This window comes from Ipomoea triloba, chromosome 9 (assembly GCF_003576645.1).
Source record: "Ipomoea triloba cultivar NCNSP0323 chromosome 9, ASM357664v1".
Lineage (NCBI taxonomy): Eukaryota > Viridiplantae > Streptophyta > Magnoliopsida > Solanales > Convolvulaceae > Ipomoea > Ipomoea triloba.
In genome coordinates, this window is record NC_044924.1 from 30515847 (window position 1) to 30534462 (window position 18616).

The window sequence follows — 18616 nt, forward strand, 5'->3', positions numbered from 1 at the left end:
TAATTTGAATCATTAATGTAGGAGTAACCTCACAAACTTGAAAACTATTTTGAATTTTCGTTACTGGAAAAAGATTTAAAAAGTCTCTTAGACTAACCTGGGAAAGTATGTTTTAGATGATGGTTTGGATACATCTCTTTGCACACCCATCCAATGATCATCAGCCTCAGAACTACATGGTCAAATAACATAAACCATTAAGAGACAGCCATATACATAGACATAAAGACATATACACACATGATATGAAGTTATGAACCAGCAAGAGTAAATTTCAAATGATATGACAAACTAGAGTGATTTTTAAGCAAACCATTCCAAACAACCTTTATATTCTCAACTGTAAACAAAAACAGCCTTACTTTTCTCTACCAGAATCAAACTAAGGTAATAGTAACCATGACTGCCTCAATCATGCTTACACTTTCTTAGTTTCTCTACATCTCCCCCATGACCCTGAGGCCTAACAGGTCATCTGTCCTGATGGAGGGTGAGTCGGAACTAATTTGGTTAGGTCTAATATTATTCTGTGACAATACATTTATTCAGAAAGAAAAAAGGCTAAAATCTGTTGTAGATTTCCACATGGAATATTTCAGTCATTTCATAATTGTGGGTGCACATTTAAGTCTATCAGGACATAAATTCAAACAAAGTCACAATCAAATGAATAAAGGTAAAGAAATTGATACATTGGCATCCCCACTGTGACCTGAAGTTGATATAATTAAAAGAAGTATACAGAACTTCAATTTAATATGATACCTCTTCATAGAAAGCTGACTTGCAACCCGGATCTACTATCAGTGCTTCTCTATGAGCAGTAAGGTTATCATCAGAGCATACATCATGATTCCTCTCAGGTACAAGCACAATTAAATTTTTTGTGAGAAAAGGCTTTGCAGTTCTACTTCCCATTGGCACAAGTTTAAGACCAGGAGGGTATTCCTGAAATTTTAGAAGAAAAAATAGTTTAATAGGCAGTAACGCAGACTAGATAGAGGAAAACAGGTTCTATGGTATGCTCTTAAGATTATCATGGTCAAAATACCTATGTAATTAAAATCAAAAAGTTATTTACCCTGTAATCAGGAAAATACTCAGGTAGAACCTGAGTCCTGACAAACCTGAAAATTCAAAGTTTGAGGGATTTTAAAGTATCCAGATTGCTGTGAGGTGTTGAGAAGACCAACAACAACCAATAATCCTATTCGGTCATCACCAGGCTTTACATCAATAAGCTTATCAAGGCACCTTTCAATGCTCATCCACTTAGAAAGTTCTGCAAATGACAAAACATGAAATGCATAATAGGAACTGGAGAAACTGAGAAAATTTGTAATCTCTAGCCAAAAAACAATAAACAAGACAATTAAAATGGGGATGGAGGAAATAATATTTAAAAACTCAATTTAGCCAAAATAATGTTAAGCTCCAAGGGAGAACAAAGTGTCTATGATCCTCAAAAGCAAAATAAGCCATCTGAATAATACAGAAAACACTACAACTACCTAATTGGCTAATTCATACTATATCACAACCAAGGGGAAAGAAAATGTGTTGTTAAAGAAAAAGCAGATAATACCATTCAATTTCTCATCTTTAAGACCCAAGGTTCCTATAATATAGACCACTTTTGCAGGCAATCCTGGTCCAAATTCAGGCTCTTCCACACACTTGTGGAATTTCCATTCTACCTCACTGGCCTCCCCAAATCCCAGCTGTCCCATAATATACACAAATCCTCAAAATTATTAGTTTACAGGTGTGTCTCTATCTGTGATTTATATGAGTATAATTTCATCCCCTTTTCCATTTGCTGGAAAGCTAGACAGAAAGGGGAAAATGCTTTTAGATTAGATGAAGCTATTGTTGGTCCCAAGGGGATGGGGTACAAGTCTAGAGGGGGGGGTGAATAGACTTGTATAAGATTTTGCAAATCTTTTTCGACTTCTCGTGTGTATTGGACTTAGGATGTTTAGGTCCGATACCTCACAAGATGAAGACAAAGTTTTATGCGCAGCGGAAAAGTTATCCCCTTTTTATTGGCACGAGTTTGAGTTAGTTCGAGAGGTGCGGTTATATGCAATGCAGTTCGAGACTTAGATAGCGAGAGATAAAAGCGGAAAGTAAATGCGAGAGAGATTTTTAAGTGGTTCGGCCAACCCGCCTACGTCCACTCTTCTTCCAGAAACTCCCTGGAAGGACTGCACTAAAAACTTCCCTTTTTAGTACAATATCGAGCGCTTGAGCTTTGATCACGAAGCCCGCCTCAAGCCTCAGGTTTTTCGCCCCGCTTCTTGTTACTCCACCTATCGAGCACTTGAGCTTTGATCACCAAGCCCGCCTCAAGCCTCAGGATCTTCACTAGACAGCTGCCAGGTTACTCCGCCTCTCTTGCTTAATCTAAAGCAAGGACCTTTGGTTGTCACAGTTGAATGTAACAGACTCCAATCTGACCACAAGCTATCGTTGAATCAATTTCGATGTAGAGCAGCTTCGGTCACCTTCTAGATGTGTAGCAGTTTAAGCTTTGTAACTCTCTCAAACACTAAGATGTGTTTTCTCGCTGTTTTTGAATATCAGGATGATATTCCAAATTTAGCACTTGCACTTGAACGTTTGAATCAGACACCTCTTAAGATTTTCGAATGAACCACTTAACTCTTTCTGCTTGTGTCTTCACGTCCTTTTAAATGAGAGTTGAGGAATAATTCCGTTGGAGGGAGAATTATTCCGTTTGAAATCTGTCTCCCATGCTGTGTATGGGACTTGCATCTTTTCAGCATTTTTCATGGAGTGGTGGTCTTGTAACTTGAACCTTTTGTTTGGTAGTGGATATTCCATAATCCACTTTCTTNAAGTTACCCGGTTGTATCTTCGCTCTTAGTTTACTTGTCGAACTTACATATAATTTCTATTTTTCGAGACTTAGGGGATTCTGAAATACATTTTGGTATCATCAAAACCTATTACATTATGTTCCTAACAGCTATCCTTTATGTAAAGTAACTAAGGTTTAGGAGATGAAGAAAGGTGGGGATAACATTTTTTTTTTGCAAATAAAATAATCAAATTATAACCATTATTCCCGTCACTATTCCAATTCATCAATATTTTTCGTATTCCTATTTGTACTACAATTCTACATTAATATCCCTATTTGTAATACAATAGGACAATATTAAAAACAATATTCCAACTCATTTAATTAACTATAAATTAACTATGATCTTACCATTAATTTCTTTTTTTGTGAGCATCAAATTTTCACAATTCACACAAACTACGTAATGAGAAAACTCACAGAATCAACAATTCTAAGGGGCAGGAAGAAGCAAAAGACTACAGATCAAGGTTAGAGCCAAAATTACATCTCATTATATGTTGTTTGCTCATTATTTTCCTTATTATCTATATACTTAAAATTTTAGAACTGTTTTGAATTTATCAGTTTGAGAAACCAAAGTAGGGTTTCTTAAACTGAAAACACAAACATGGATTGAATTATGTGATAAGCCGTGTATCTGTTCTCAAATTGGAAAAAAACGACTACAAAATTAAAGAGCATAGACGCATTCATACTGGAATACGTCAACAAAAAGATGAAAAACGAATGGAATAATGTTACCATGGTTGGTACTTTGTCCGTTCATAAGGTCTGGTGGGCGGTGGCGGTGGCCGGTGTGCGGTAGGGTTCAGAGTAGGCGATGGCTGGTGTAGTCGCTTGACGCACGCCAGTCTCTCCTTGGTCTCCTTGGGCGAGGCTGTTGTCGACGATCCCGGTGATGCCGACGATTAGAGTCACGCTGTTCGTGCATCGTCTTCTCCCAATCAGAAATCAGAAATAATAATAATAATAATAATAATAATAATAATAATAATAATAATAATAATAATAATATTTTACAATGAAAATTGAAAATTGAAAATGCAATTTTAGTCATTTATGAATTTGTCGGCAATTATTCTGTAGACCATGGTTCACATTGTGTTGTGCGGATCATAACAAAAAATATATTTTTAATATGCTGAATGTACATTATTTGTGTACTGAATGTATATTATACAATATAATGTACATTTAGTACACAAATAATGTATATCTCCTGAATATAATGTACATTTTTAATATATTAAACGTACATTATTTTTATACTGAATCTATATATACTGATTATTTTTTATGTTTTTTTAGAAAATGAGTTGGTATTTCAAACAACTGTTGGCTCTTCAGCTATTAATCCAATTCAGCCGAGACTTAATGGTGAGCAAATTTATTCCTCTAATAGCCTATGCGCCTATTTTTTCTATATAAAATGCAGTCATAAATTTTTTTCGCCACAATATAAATAAATGCAGTAGTTGGTAATGAAGCATTGTTTGGTGGATTTATGAGTTGCTCTCCATCAACACCTATTAATATACTCAACAAAGGTACTACTATTCTAAAATATAATAGAATATAATAGGTTAAATTATATGCAAATTTTTATTTATTTGTTCGGTTAAATTGTTGCAGTTAATGTTCGGCAAAGTCAATTCAAAGAGAATAATGTCGACACTAGAGGAACATCATTCAGTGCAATCACTAATGGTATATGTTATATTCAAATGATCTTATTTCTCACCTCAGCTAAATTAATAATTTAGTCTTATTTCATCTTCTTAATAAAATTGTAGTTGCTAGCAACCCAAGTTTATATGAATCGAACAGTACAATTGGGCCCTTCACACCTTCGACTGTCGTCACAGATGGTAAGAATTTTCTCTATTTATTCACTACTTACTTCTTCATTTGGTGTATATGATAAATGTGATGTTATATATGCTTGAAAAAAAACAAATTCTATATGGTCAATGTGATGTTATATATGTTTGAAAAAAACAAATTGCAGTTGATATGCGTAACATGTTTTCACCGTCCAATGAACGTTCATTGATTATGGCAAATATGTCAACTTCAACGTCTTCATTACGTCAACCATTAGCTGATGTTACGAATGGTAATTTATACTTCACTATTGATGAATTTTGCCTTTTTTTTTTATTCCCAACGTGTATTTACAACTTTTTCCATTACTATTTTTTTTTAACAATTGATTGTATGTTATTAAAGTGGAAAGAGAATCGCATCATGACCATAATCGTGCTTCGTGGTCAATTGTAAGAAATTCCAGTAGGACATCGTCACGAACAAATGGGAGGAATATAAATAATGGATATGGTGAGTTTTTTTTTTCTTTTCCTTTAAATTCAAATGTTTGTTCTGTTCATTTTTTCATAATAAACTTAATGTGTGTTAATTGTAAGTTGTTTATGTTACCAGATTGTTATTGTGACCTTGGAGATGCCGCTCATTCGTGTAATTATTGTGGGGCTTTATTTTGGTGGCAAGAGCGCTCAAATCAAAATGTAACACGCGCATTGCCAAAATACACAAAATGTTGCTATGAGGGCAAAATCCAGTTACCTCGCATGAAGGATCCTCCTCATGTGCTGCAGAGCCTATACTTTGGTGATACTGAACGAAGTAAACACTTCCTTAGTAATATTCGAAGGTATAACAACATGTTCTGCTTCACGTCTCTGGGCGGTAGAGTTGATAGGTCATTGAACACCGGTACCGCTCCTCCGCTTTTTAGGATTAGTGGTCAAAATTATCACTATATTGGAAGCTTGGTTCCAACAGAAGGGTCGACAGCAAAATTTGCTCAACTATATATTTACGACACAGATAATGAGATTAACAATCGCATCATTCTGTCAGGTAAAATAACAAATATGTACTATCTTGTTTTCGCATTCCACCTAGATATTCAACTATTATTTATCTATTCCCATTTTTTTCCTATACAGAAGTGACAGTAACTCAGGGGATATCAATGAAGAGATTGTTGTCGAATTAAAGAACATGCTAGACCAAAATAATGTCTTGGTCAAGTGTTTTAGAATGGCAAGAACTGAGATCCAATCTAACCAGTTGTTGAGGTTAAGATGAATTTAATAGGCAGGCGGAACAAGGATGGAAGGACCTACAATTTACTTACCGCTCATGAGGTAGCTGCACTTATTGTCGGGGATCTGGACGCATCAATGGGTAATGTAGACATATTGATCGAGACCAGGACTGGGCAGTTGAAGAGAATAAACCAATTGAACCCTGCATATCTGCCACTACAGTACCGAATAAACCAATTGAACCCTGCATATCTGCCACTACAGTACCCTTTGTTGTTCCCTTACGGTGAAGATGGTTATCGCGAAGATATTATGTTCTCTGATGCATGGCGTGAACACCATCATGGTGGCATTATGTTCTCTGATGCATGGCGTGAACACCATCATGGTGGCAGGATAAGAATTAGCCCCAAAGAATATTTCTCATTTTATATACATGAGAAAGTAAATGAGAAGCATACATTGTTATATTCTAGGAGGTTATTCCAACAATACTTGGTTGATGCATATACAATGATCGAATCTGCACGCTTGACCTATATTAGAACTCATCAGAAGGTGTTGCGTTGTGAAGCTTATCAGGGGTTGAGCGATGCATTGACAAGAGGAGAATTAGACCCCAGAGCTCGAGGTAAAAGAATTATACTCCCACCATCATTCACAGGTGGAGCTAGGTATATGATTCAAAACTATCAAGATGCAATGGCAATATGCAAGCACATCGGTTATCCACACATATTTATTACTTTCACCAGCAACCCAAAGTGGCCTGAGATTGAGCGGTATGTCGCAGAACGTGGCCTTAAAGCCGAGGATAGACCTAACATCGTTTGTCGCGTGTTTAAGATTAAGCTTGATGCGATGATTGAAGATATCAAGATAGACAAGTTGTTTGGCGAGATATGTGGAGGTATTTGAAAATTATACATATTTGTATTTGCCATCATCAATTGTAATTTCCTTTTTATAAACTTCAATTGTTCATTTTTGGATTCTCTTTACAGTTATCTACACGATTGAATTCCAAAAAAGAGGGCTCCCTCACGCTCATATCTTGCTATTTGCCAAAAGAATGAATAGGGCAAATTCTGCGAAGGAAATTGACGCCCTGATCTCAACTGAAATACCTGACCCAGATGCTGATGTTGAATACCATGAAGCAGTCATTGAATTCATGTTCCACGGACCCTGCGGAGTACTTTGGAAAAATTCACCGTGCATGGTAGATGGTAAATGTTCAAAGAATTTTCCAAAAAAATATGTTACTCATACAATTTTGGATAAAGATGGTTACCCGATCTACAGAAGGCGTAACAATGGGTGCACAATCACTAAGAATGGAATCGAACTTGATAACCGTTACGTCGTTGCACATAATAAACATCTGCTGCTAAAATATCGCGCACATATTAACGTTGAATGGTGCAACCAATCGAGGACTATTAAATATTTATTTAAATATGTGAACAAAGGAAATGATAGGGTCACAACAGAATTCATGAGTAGTTCAAAGAATGCTCTCAATGGTAATGTGGTCGATGAGATTAACATGTACTACGATTGTCGCTATATATCAACATGTGAAGCCACGTGGCGGCTATTTGGATACGTGATACATTATCGAACCCCACCTGTTGAGAGGTTAAATTTTCACTTAGAGCACCAGCAGAATGTTGTATATAGTGAAGATCAGCCCTTGGATGAGATTGTGGAAAACCAAACGGTTAAGCAGAGTCAGTTCAAAGCTTGGTTTGAGGCGAACAAAAAATACGAAGACGCTCGGTCACTCACTTATGCTGAGTTCCCCAGTAAGTTTGTTTGGAGACAAGATCTGCGTGAATGGCATCCGAGGAAAAGAGGCTACTCCATAGGACGATTGTTCTATGTTCCGCCAGGGTGTGGAGAGTTATACTATCTTAGATGTCTTTTAAATTTGGTACGCGGACCTTTTAGCCATGAAGATATTCGCACTGTTGCAGGAGTCATTCATAATTCGTTTAGGGATGCGTGTTATGAATATGGATTATTAGATGATGACAAGGAGTACATTGACGGCATTATTGATTCGAGTTACTGGGCATCCGCGTATGCTTTGCGAAGGTTATTTGTTACGCTTCTCACTTCAAGTTCACTCAGTAAGCCAGAAGTAGTTTGGAATGCCGTTTGGGAATTTCTTGCGGAGGATGCACAGGTTCAGCGTCGACGTGTATTGCAGAATCCAGGTATATCGAGCTCCAATCTATTTATTCGACTTTGTTATTTGCTTTTCATTATTTATAAATAAACTAATTTGTTATTTGTTTTTGTTTCTTTTATTTTTTTGCCTTTTAAGAGTTGATGCTATCGGATTCAGATAAAAAACAGTTTGCTCTTATGGAGTTGGAGAATTTGCTATCTTCGTGGGGAAAAAGCCTGAAAGACTTTCCTGAAATGCCAATTCCAGATGAAAGTAGCATGGGTTTGAGTGAAAACATGTTGATAGCTGAAGAGTTGGCGTATGACAAGGAATCTTTGATGTAACACCCCAATTTTCACCTCTTGGATTTATTACAAAATCTCTAATAATACAATACGTTGCGGAAACATCTAACCAGCAGAAAATTGGGTGTTACCGTCACGCTTAGGTATCTCTCCTATACCCAAACGCTAAGGCTAAACTTACAACCTCAAATAACTATATCAACATCCAAATGTGTACATATGGAATTAGTTCTTCTAGGGTGTCTATTCTAGGATAGAGTAGTCCTCAACCTCGACTTCCATCCTATTCAGAGTTCATCGGACTTCAGGAGCCCACACTAAACAACATCTGTAAACACATCGAAGTATAGTTAGCACGACGGCTAAGTAAGGAAATCCATTGTCACTCAAAAGTAGACAAAGGTTTCGAAAATATAATAATTTGTAAGTTGTAAAATTTACCCACGAGTTATAGCTCTACCTACAATCAGGTTATCAATAGTAGATAACATAATATAAGGCGTAAAGCTAACTCAACACGTAAACTTTTCTCATATAAAGGTACCGGCATCATTGCCACTTAAAACACATTTTTCTGTTTTTCAGACAAGTTTGTAAAATATTTCGTTTCCAGTAGTTCCCTCATTTTAACTCAAAAGGAGGTTCAACAGCGCATTTCCGTGCTCAAAATTCGTCACATTTTGGATAGAATCATTTCCTTCTCAAGTCGTTACAGAGTAACTCTTTTCTCATCTTTAAAACTTCCTTAGTTTCTTCTTAGTAAGCGTGAGGCCTTTGGAGCATTCTCATAACTCCCACTCTGACCACTTGGATCATCGAACTCGGGTTCAGTGGTCATCACCCGGTCTAACACTGATCCCCTGGACGTAAGGTTCGTTAAAATGATTCCTAGCTGGCCTAGCTAGGTCCATAAAAACAACACCTACCCGGACTTCTGGAGTAACTATACCTTAAGTGTGCACACCCCCATAGGAATACCTCATCCTACGAGTTATATAGTACCCGACGAATAGACTTCGCCCTGCAGTATGAACTGGTCATACACTATAACATATCGACGAATAGACTTCGCCCTGCAGTATGAACTGGTCATACAATATCCACAACGACCACTGGGCCATGGCACTTAAAGCCACCCGTGGGTCAATCAAGGTCCTCCTCAACTCGCTTTAGAAACTAAGGGTTTGAAAACATGATTCTTCCTTCCGTTTTTCTTTTTCAAATCATTTCTTTTGGACATATTTCTCATTTGAGTCCAATAGTTGAAATCGGCTATCTCATCAGCCCAAGAAGGATTTTCAAAATACTCTCAGTGTCCGCAGGCTTTTCAATCATCATTTTCTCGTTTTTCTCACGTAATGTACTCACTCCTTAAAAGTAGTATTTTCCTCAAAATTAAGGTTTTGACAACCTGTTTACCAAAATAGCATACGTTATTTCGACGTAAGTTTTAAAAACATTTTTATTTACTCATAGGCTTTCCAACATAATTCCTCAAGTTACAAGAGTTGTACTTATTTCTCAACAACAATATTTTCTTCTAAAGTGATGTACATAATTTTTCCAAAACAGATATTTCTTTCAAAAATAGATTTCTTTTGCCCGTAGGCCTTTCAAACATCCTAACACTCGGGATTAAAAACATCGGGGAAAAGTTTGGTCAAAAACAAGTCGAAAACGAGTCCGCATCGCGCGGACTCGCGGTTGGCCGCAGCTGCGGACGCACAGCGGACGCGTGCGTCCGAGCCGCGTCCGCACGTTCGGTAAATGGCGCCGAAACTGGGCGCCCACGGACGCGCGTCCGTGTCCGCGTCCGGCCTTTCGGCCGTGACGCCGTAACTCTGGGCGTCGATGGACGCGCGTCCAAGGCCGCGTCCACCCAAATCTGCCAGAAATTTCAGCTTGGCGTAGTCCGAAAGATTGAGCCGGTAAAGATAGTTCCCGAACTCTTTTTCACTTGAAATTTTTATGGTAGAACCCCAACTTATAGTACTTGATGTCCATAAAAAGTTTTGGTCATTTTGATCCGCGAATAAACACAGAAAATTCCATTTTTGCCCTTGGCAGTGTGCTGTCCAGAATTATTTTCTCTCTGGACCAGTTTTGGAGAAAAATTCGAAAACCATACTTATACTACTCCAATCATTATGAAATTTTATATGCAGGTTCTACATTTATAGAACTACATGTCTAAAGAAAATAGGATCAAAATACCTTACCAATTTTTCCCAATAAATCTCGGAAGTTACTGCCAGAATCTATCCTGATTTCTTTTCACTATTTTCACAAGTATAAGCCTATATGGGCATAAATTCAACATATACATGCATAAATTAGCTAAGAACATGTATACAAAAATTACCAAAAATCCAAAGTGTAGTTTCTTAGGCTAACTTGTAGATCCACGAACTTAACACATAATTTCCACGTAAAAATTCCTAGTCATATAATTTACTAGCATTTGTTCACCTCCAAGTGATTGAACCGACTTAAGGGATTCCTTACCTTTGTAGAAACCTTAAAAAAAACGTAAGAGTTGATGATGCCTTCCTTGGAGTCCTTCACCAAAGATCCTAAAAATATCACCATAATAATAACATTTTCATGAAGTCTTAGCTTCAACTTAAGTTCTAGGAAGGATTTAACCGAACAAAACCAAAGTCTTACCTATACTAGAGCACTTGAGTTGGAGGGAAAATTATGGAGTTCTTGATCACAAAGGGGAAGACTAAGCTTTTCTTTCTTCTTCTTTTTCCTTATGAATTTCAAAAATGTGTGTGTGTGGGAGATGAGAGAGATGATGATGAGGATGATGATGAGCTTTGCTTGAAGTTTAAGAAACAAGTGCAACATCCCCATACTTCTTATGACACACCATTAATGAACTCATCATGTGGTAATTAGGAGTGCAACATGTCAACTCCTTATGGTGGCTCTTGAAGAGAAATATCTATTTGCCAGTTTGGGGTTAAATCAGATAAAAGTTCGGAGGATTATATCTTAATTCGGGAAAATTTCGATACCAAAATTATTCTAAAAATAATCCCGTCTTTAACCACTAAAATTGGGAATTTTTTTGGTATCTCGCGAAATATAGGTACGAGGTCCGTAACAATTTTACTCTTACAGTTCGTCTAATTTTCCACTGAACTGAGCAGGAAGTTCACGCTTAATCGTATCATGCTTAATAATCCATTTCCTAGGGAAATTCGAACTGTATATACGTCCTTAAAAATTTTTCGGTTCATGACCGGTACGTAGATCGCAGCTTATTAATAATTAGTCTCACGTATAAAAATCCTTCTGAAGTACCGAGAGATCATCTCATAAAAAAAAATATTTTCAAACCTCAACTTTGTCGGAAAAACCGAGGGGTTACATTTGAAGACAGAGCATGAGACATTGGTAACACAATTGACCGATGAACAAAAGAATGTTTACGACTCTGTGATGAATGATATTGATTCAAATGGAGGTGGATTATTCTTTGTGTATGGTTACGGAGGAACAGGCAAGACGTTCGTGTGGAGAACGTTATCATCAAAGATAAGGAGCCGCGGTGATATTGTTCTAAATGTTGCTTCCAGTGGAATAGCATCTTTGTTGTTGCCGGGAGGCAGAACGGCGCATTCCAGATTTGCTATACCACTTTCTTTGAACGAAGATTCCACGTGCAATATATCGCAAGGTAGTGACCTCGCTGAGCTTATAATAAGGAGCAAATTGATAATATGGGATGAAGCACCGATGACTCACAAATACTGTTTTGAGGCTTTGGACAAAACCATGAGGGACATATTGAGGTTCGCTATACCGGGTAGTGCTGAAAAGACTTTTGGTGGAAAGACAGTAGTTTTGGGCGGCGATTTTAGACAGATCCTACCTGTTATTCCGAAAGCAACAAGACCAGAAGTTGTCGGAGCAACTATTAATTCTTCATACCTATGGACAAATTGCAAGGTATTAAGGCTGACCAAGAACTTGAGACTAAAGACCTTAGCTTCAGAGGAAGATAGACAGACAGTTGATTGGTTTTCAAAATGGATTGCAGACATCGGAGATGGGATTGCAGGGGTTGTAAACAACGGTTCATCTGATATCGATATTCCAGCAAGGTTTTTGTTGAAGTGTGGACACTATCCCATAGCAACTATAGTTGAGAGCACATTCCCAAGCTCAAGATATGGCATGCATGATGAGTCGCAGCTAGAAGGCCGAGCGATCCTCTCGCCGACTTTAGATGTCGTTAATCAAATTAATCAGTACATGTGCAACATGAATACTGCAGAAGGACGAACATATTTAAGTTGTGACTCTTTGTGTAAGGCAGAATCAGACGGTGAAAAAAGTTGTGACTCTTTGTGTAAGGCAGAATCAGACGGTGAAAATCTATCAGAAGTGCACACTCCTGAAGAATCAGACGGTGAAAATCTATCAGAAGTGCACACTCCTGAATTCTTAAATAGTTTGAGATTGTCGGAAGTGCACACTCCTGAATTCTTAAATAGTTTGAGATTGTCGAGTCTTCCTAATCATTCATTGACATTAAAGGTCGGTGCACCTGTTATGTTATTGCGGAACATAGACCACTCTCTTGGTCTTTGGCAGATCACATTGTCGAAGCAAGAATAGTTAATGGGACACATGAAGGGACCAAAGTTCTTATCCCCCGAATGTCTCTTAGTCCTTCTGATACGAGATTGCCCTTCAAGTTCCAGCGTAAACAATTCCCGTTAATGCTTGCATATGCCATGACTATAAACAAAAGCCAAGGCCAAACACTAACTCATGTTGGGTTATTGCTAAAAAAACCGGTCTTTAGTCACGGTCAATTGTATGTGGCTTTCTCCCGAGTCAGTCATCCTAATGGCCTGAAGGTGTTAGCGGTAGACGAGGATGGACAAGATTGTGTTGCGACTTTCAATGTTGTCTACAAAGAGGTTTTCAATAATGTGTAAATATAATTGATGATATTATGCTTTTTTTCAAAATGATAAAGTTGCTATAACACCGCATGCGTACATCTACACACTAGCTATTAATTTGAGCAATTATTTATTCGAATTCAAGCAATGGTAACATCAACAAACATAAATGACTCAACTCATATCTTCACTTGCACTATATAATATTTAATGTTATAATTTATATGATTGTATATCGATCCAAATATTCTTAATATATTATAACAAATTCATTCCGTGCATCGCACGGGTGAAAATAGTAGTTATATATAATCACACAATAAGTTACATCCGAAATTCTTAAAAATCACAATATTGATGTATTACAAAGCGGCATTTCTCTGCCTTTACATTTCTTTCTTTCTTTCTTTTTTATAGATAAATGTGTTTAAGAATTGTGAAGCATCTAATTAATGTTGAACACCAAAATATGATGAGGAGGGAAGAAACAAATCACAAAAAGAATCATGCGTGACAGATGGATTTAGTGCAATATATAAAGTGCCAAAAGAAAAATATAATAATAAAACCGGATCAAATGGAAGAATTGTGAATTATAATGCATGACAAGTCCTTGCTTTCTTGTGTGATACTATTTAAAATTCATTTCTAGTTTTATATATATATATATATATATATATATATATATATATATATATATATATATACACACACACAGTCATTAGTTTTTCACACGCATTGCGCGAATGAGATAATGTCCAATGTTTATTTTTAAATAAGTACTTCAAAATATATCAATGCAAGATTATATAGGAAATGTTCATCCATATGTAATTGAATGTTGAATTTGTTTATTTAAATTGGTAATTCAAAGTATATGAATACAAGATAATATATGAGAGAGTGATTATATAATTGTCATTAAAATAAATGTTTGCAATTTTGTAAAGAGGTTAGTCTAAATACTTAGTCTAAAAATGATAGTCTAAATAAATACTACTTTTGGTTTGAATTTCTCTAAGTCTTTTGAATTCTTTTCCTATTAGCATCGTCATTGCCTTCATCTTTAGTACTTGTATTCTTTTTTATTTATTTATTGGTAATGTGTAATGTGCAATTGGGTTACTGGGCTGGTGGTAGTATAAAGAACATCATCATGTAATGAGATTATAGTGTAAGAAGCTATGGATCGGATTTGTCTCGTTGTGTTTATGTATATGACTGAGATCTTAGTTGTACTACGAACTCTTGATCTTGCAAGCGCCTGTTGATATTCGATCGTGGTAGTTTTTTCCCTATATGTTTCATATGTTGTGAGATGTGTGTCGTACATTCTCATGTAAATGTATTGAACAAAATATTAATATTTATTATATTTGTAGAAGGTTAATTAATGTGTAGTACCTTTTCTTCTAGTTTCATAACTTGTTTACTTGATACTAACAACAATGACTTTGCAGGTACTTGAAAGTTGTATTTTTAGTGGTTTGATTAGTGAGTGTCGTCCTCTGGGAATGGCTAGGAAGGATTTGAGTAGCAAGGGGCTAAGGACAACATCATAAAGTGTTTGAAAGCTAACCGAATTGATATATTTGATTGCATGATATAATGATAAAACAAGTAATTGATTTGAGAAATAAATAATGATAAAGAGGAGGATTTAATCAAATAGCAATGCACAAATGCTTCTATAATGTTCTAAGGTTCTAGGTTAAACAATGCTAAACAATGAAGTGATGGGATCAAATCAATGCCAATGCCACTCTCGTGGACATTGGCTACCACCAAAATTCTAATCTCATTCTCATGGTGATTACACTAGGTGAGATATTTAATCAAACACCTTGGGTGCATCATCCCTTCCAACTCCCCTTTCTCAAGGGCAAGTTAGAAATGTGAAAGGGTTGGCTATGGTGAATCCCTATTCTCATAGGTGAAACATACACCAATTCCATACATTTCTTGCATAATTTGGCCATAATCAAACAAGAGTCAAATAATTCCCTAATTTCACAATCACATTCATTCTAAAGGCAACGAAAAACCTAGATTAAACAATTTAATTCATGTAAAAATTCATACAAGGATATTCAATTTAAACCCCTAAAGTATTTAACAACTCATAATGAAATGGTAAACTAAAACAATTCGAATAATAAGCAAAGTATTTAAATGCAAAAGAAAGTTAGAGAATTGAAAGAAAAGAAAAAGTTGAAACTCTTACTTAAATAGATATATAATGTTTGAATCTGAAATTGTAGTGAAATTGATAATTACAAAGGATGATTCTTCTCTAAATCTTCTTCAAAACTAATAGAATTGCAATGGGTAGATGATCTAAAGTGTTTGTGGAGAGAAAACCTAAAGAATACTTAGAAAATTGAAAGATAAGTTCAAAATAAAGCCTACTCCTATTTATACTAATGCAATTGCGCCAAATAAACTGCCTCCAGGATGCTTGGTCACGATAGAGGTCACGGCGTGACCTTCATCGTGACCAGACTTAAGCCCCGCGGGTTCCAGGACGTCACGCTGCAAGTCACGGCGTGACCTGCAGCGTGACGCCTAGAATCCGCAAAGTGGCATGCAGGTCACAATGGAGGTCACGACGTGACCTTCATCGTGACCACACCAGCCACTTTCAGATGGTAGCTGGTCACGCTGCAGCGTGACACCAGACCATATGAAAGCTGGCCAGAGTGTAACGCTGAGGGTCACATCGTGACCTGCAGCATGGCACCCTCCCGGTGGCATTTTCTGGCTTCTCATTCGCTCTAATTCTCTGTTGAACTTTGCTATGGTTTTGACTATTCATTTTTGAACCATTTTGCCTTGAATTCATCCCGATTCGTCTTTATTTTACTTTTTGAACCATTTATGTGGTCATTGGCATAAAGAAAAACATAGCATTTATATACCAAAATCTTAATTTGTTCAATCTTCACAGTGCTCAAGTTTCGATATTGTAGAACCTTCAACTACTTATTATGATATGTATTGTCTACATTTTATGATGGAACAATGATATGCATTATTTATTTTAATGTGAGCAATTTAGTTTGCAATAGGGTTTAGCCGTTTAGGAAGAATATTGCTTATATATAAAATGGTGTTTTTTTTTTTTTGCGAACTATATATATCTTTCCAACATGGCCTAAAATGTAGTTAGTCTTCGGTTTGTCTTATACATTGGTATTATATGTTTTCTTAATGATTTGATGAGTAGTAGCAATAAAAGCATTCAAGTGAATCACCTTTACTGTGAGACAATGGAACCTTGAAGAAAATATGTACAGCATATCATCTACTGATTTCATAAATCATTACTTCCAACTTTGGGCCCTTCAGCCACAGAGTGATATAGTAAATTGACATATTGCTAATTTCATCATTTTACCCTACAAATGAAGTAATGATGTATCCTTACAATCATTTTTAATTATGAAATACAGGTCAAATAAGTGTTCAAACTTGTTAGTAAAACATAATTGAATCCTTAAATTTAAAAAGTTTTTAAGAGATCCTTGAATTTAGCGGGGAAAAAAAAGGACAATTAGACCAAAAAAAAACAAAAAAACAAAAAAAAAAAAAAAAGTACAATTAGACTTCTTTTATTTGTTTTAGCATGTATGCTTACTTGGCATTCAAATCATTATCCAAAATATTTAATATAATAATTTTAGGAGATTTTTCCATGTAACAATAAAACTTTTAAATCTTATTTTTCAAATAGTTTTAGTCTCATAATTACTTCATTGAGTTAATTCCAACAATGGTCCCAGACTATGCTGATTTTCCAAAATTGGTCCTCATCTTTTAATTTGGACGAAAAAGACACTTGACTATTGAATTTGTTCCAACAATGGTCCTTCCGTTTAACTTCAGTTAGTTTGGCGTTAAGTTGGGGGCTAAAATGGTCTTTTCATTAGCTAGTCTTCTTCTTCCTCATGTTAATCAGTATATCTATCATAACTTAACCATAGCTTTCTTAACATAATAAATCTGCAAGAACAGGGAAGAGGAGAATGGGAGGCGTCGGTCTACTTTTAGTTTTAAGTTTTAACTTCATGCTAAAACTCAATACCAACAACTTATAGGGGCAATCAGCACAATGTTTTGCAAGAATGATTATTTAATGGAAAGGAAAAAATTATTCAAGACAACAAACTGTTTAGCTGCATGACACTTAAAATAGAAAACTTTGTTGTGAAAGTAATTGGTGCAACAAGAAACAGAGGGACTGCATGAAACAAAGCAAATGATCTAAAAAAAGTTCACAGAAATCTCAGGACTAATAATCAGAACCTGCAAATTCTAAAGCACATAGAGGATAGATATGCCACAATATTCAATTGACAATTATATGGTTTTTATCCTGATTCTAACAATATTGTTATCAGTTCCTTGATGATACAACCAGCAGCACAAAACTCTTAGACATTTGACTTTATTAACCACACTTTTACCGAGAAAGCAACACCAATTAAGAACTCAAAAAACGCTCCAAATCAAAAAATAATTCTAATCATATGGGTATGGAAAGAATTCATTAAAAGGGATTTTATGCCAACCCAGATCTCCCAAATTTCATATCAGATAATATCCAATGCCTCAAGCGCGCACAGATTTGCTGACAACGACATCGCGCTCCGCCTTTCGCCCTCCGCTTACTCCCCCGCCGGCGAGAAGGCAGCGCCGCCTCTGCTGCTGAGGAGGCCTGGGCCCACTGAAGGACTCCACTGTACTACTCATGCCGCTGGAGGTTGGCCTCTGGAGAGAATAAGATGCTCCTGCATGTACATCTGTTGATCGACAAAGGAATTCGCCATTTTCATTGCTTCCTTTGCAGATTACAAAGTCGGTGGTGTTTACCCCACAAGCAAAGCTTCCGCCTGCATTAATGTCCGCCATTGATTCTTTCTGGAACTGTGTTTCTAGGTTTGAGGCACGCAATCATGTTTGAGGATTTCAGGACGCCGCAAGTAAACCTTGGCTAGATGAAATTGATTGGAATTTCGATGACCCATTTTAGGGTTCCAGCATAGGAGCGCGAAGCCGCCGTAGAGGATGTCAATCCCGCCAGCGATGGAGTCGAAAGATACTTCAAATATATGGTCACCAGCGTTCTCCCACCGTTTGTCCAGCATTGAACATTTATAGAATGAACATTTTTAGAGAGAGGGGCTAAAAATTCTGAAGGCTTGAAAAGTTATCCGCCATCGCTCATGCGGGAATGAAATGACTATTTT

General features: G+C 36.5%; 1 protein-coding gene across 1 annotated transcript; it reads left to right on the forward strand.

The window, feature by feature from the left end:
• Positions 1-5478: 5478 nt before the first annotated feature.
• On the forward strand, positions 5479-8481 carry LOC116029903. Its single transcript, XM_031271950.1, has 5 exons — positions 5479-5770; positions 6011-6871; positions 6966-7190; positions 7434-8183; positions 8294-8481. Exons 1-5 carry the CDS (start codon positions 5479-5481, stop codon positions 8479-8481), a joined length of 2316 nt encoding a protein of 771 aa, XP_031127810.1.
• Positions 8482-18616: the final 10135 nt, after the last annotated feature.

Excerpts from the sequence above, each read along its gene's own strand:
- LOC116029903 (XM_031271950.1), top strand. The coding sequence starts at position 5,479 with ATGAAGGATCCTCCTCATGTGCTGCAGAGCCTATACTTTGGTGATACT. Across the intron at positions 5,771-6,010 it reads CAATCGCATCATTCTGTCAG|GCAGGCGGAACAAGGATGGA; the intron begins GTAAAATAACAA and ends TGAATTTAATAG. Across the intron at positions 8,184-8,293 it reads ACGTGTATTGCAGAATCCAG|AGTTGATGCTATCGGATTCA; the intron begins GTATATCGAGCT and ends TTGCCTTTTAAG.